The following is a 2,123-nucleotide window of genomic DNA, read 5'->3' as shown; positions in this document are numbered from 1 at the left end:
TCTCTCTCTCTCTCTCTCTCTCTCTCTCTCTCTCTCCTTCTCTTCCACTCCAATAAGCAAACATGTCTTATAGCAAATTAAAAAACAAAAAACATCATTTATGGCTATTACCATGATCCCCGCTTTACATGAGTATATTGAAATAGAGCCATCTTCTGGGTCCTACTATCCACAATTATTTCAATAAAACAGTTTTTTTTTTAATATTCCTACAAAAAATTACTTGCCCTGTATTTTCTTTAATATGTACTATTTAAATAGGTCATCTTATATAGCATCTTAACAAAGTGGCAAAAATAAATTCTACAGATTTTAGGAACTTTCAGCAAATGACATGGAAGCAGGCTCTAATATTTCCTAGTATTTTTGCCTTAAAATTAATACCTTGGTTAAAAATGAAAAGAATTGAGTCAGTTTCATGTACTCAGTTCTAAATCATGCATATTTTAGTTTCAATAAAAGTAAACTTTTGAATATTTCTCATATCAGTGATAGGTAATTCTTAAAAATAGCTGGCTGTTAAGCAAAACCAGAACTGCAAACCCTACTGGGACTCTAGCTTTTGCTCAGTTTCGCTTACATCTTCAGAGACTCTTTGCACAACAGGGACTGATTATTTTTTTCCAAAATTTTATGAGTTTGGTCTCTGAGAGCTAATTTTTCACTCTTGTTCAGAATATGAAGTAAAAAAAAAAAAAAAAAGGTGATATGAAAAGAAGAAGAACTGAAGTATTGTAAATAATCTTTACATCTAAAGATTAATCTTGTTGTAGGATTATGAATCTAATTTGGGCTGCTGGTTGTAGGATTATATCATTCTTGCTTGCTTTTAGTGTACAAAGTGAGGGTCATCTCTAACAAAGCCACTGTCTTACTTGACAGCTCGGGAGCCTCCCAGCTCAATTGCCTGGGATTTATACAAGATAAAATTACAGTGTGCGCAACGAATGACTCGTATCAGATGACACGGGAAAGAATGACCCAGGCAGAAGAGGAATCCCGCAACCGAAGCACAAAAGTTATCAAACCCGGTGGACCATATGTAGGTTTGTATAGATACCCTTCTCCCTCTCGATGATTGATTGGAGTAATTCAGGATCACTCTAGGTAAATACTGGTAACATTAACTTAAATGAAAACACAGAAATTTGTTGTCCAAACCTTTTCATTAGCCTGGTTTGTTTGTTTGTTTGTTTGTTTTTTTAAAGTCATCTCTTCTTTTCAGAGTGCTGGTAAGTTGAACAGATTTTCAAATTTAGATTTCCTAAATCCTGAATCCTCTGTTGGCACTTGATTATTTTACAGTGCTGGGTCTGGCCACGTTACTTCATGAGGTTATAATAGAGGTACCGTTGTGTTTTCTTTGTCACTGGATGATGTCATTTCTGCGGTGGATCTGTCAGTAGAATTGAACTGATAACCCCACTGGCGGTTTTACTTACATCTTCAGAGGCTCCTTCAGGGACTTTTCATGGCCAGAGTTAAAATGAGCTTACAGCTAGGCATTGGGGTGGCACCTCTTTGGTACCTCAATTGTGACCTTCATCCTTCCATTAATTAAGAGTCTGTCCACTCCCACCGTCTTTATCATCACTCACTCAAATATCCATCAGATTGAAGGGAAGCAAGACCAGATGGGCAAAATGCGTCTCTTTTATGAGCAGTGACCCTAACAACTTTAAGGACTCAGTTCACAATGACTAGTAACAGTCACAGCCAGAATTACTAAGAGTGAAGATGAGCTCTTTGAGTCCTTGGTCAGTTTAATAACACCAGTCACTCTACAGTAAATGATGAAAGGATATTCATTTTAAAACTTAATTGCCTACAAAATCAGTCTCTTGAAGAACCAAATCCATTCATCAGCATCATTCTAAAGGTTGGTAGTTTTACCCTGAGTTTTCCCATTGCTGATCCGGCTGCATGTACTCAGATTTGAGAAGATCCACTACTTTCTTTAATAAGTATTTCTTTGCAACAACGCCAATGCTTCTGGGACTTGGTGCTTAGCTTAGATACATTTAGTTTGGTTTAACAACAATTCATGGCTTCCCTAGGTATCTGTACCCTCGGGGCCCCGTTCCTTGCCCAGTAAGTTAACACCAACGAGATTTTTCACCTTC

At 37.1% G+C, this 2,123-nt stretch overlaps 1 protein-coding gene across 1 annotated transcript in view; it reads left to right on the top strand.

Moving 5' to 3' along the window:
- The window catches only part of ELL2 (elongation factor for RNA polymerase II 2), a 111,397-nt gene that overhangs the window by 60,956 nt on the left and 48,318 nt on the right, over positions 1-2,123 (top strand). The window contains exon 4 of the mRNA XM_006169874.2: positions 883-1,046. Within this exon, the coding sequence (XP_006169936.1) occupies positions 883-1,046 (164 nt within the window). The remainder of the gene's footprint in view (positions 1-882; positions 1,047-2,123) is intronic.

Source organism: Tupaia chinensis, unplaced genomic scaffold (genome assembly GCF_000334495.1).
Source record: "Tupaia chinensis unplaced genomic scaffold, TupChi_1.0 Scaffold147554_1, whole genome shotgun sequence".
Taxonomy (NCBI): domain Eukaryota; kingdom Metazoa; phylum Chordata; class Mammalia; order Scandentia; family Tupaiidae; genus Tupaia; species Tupaia belangeri.
This window is presented reverse-complemented; position numbering and strand designations above follow the sequence as displayed.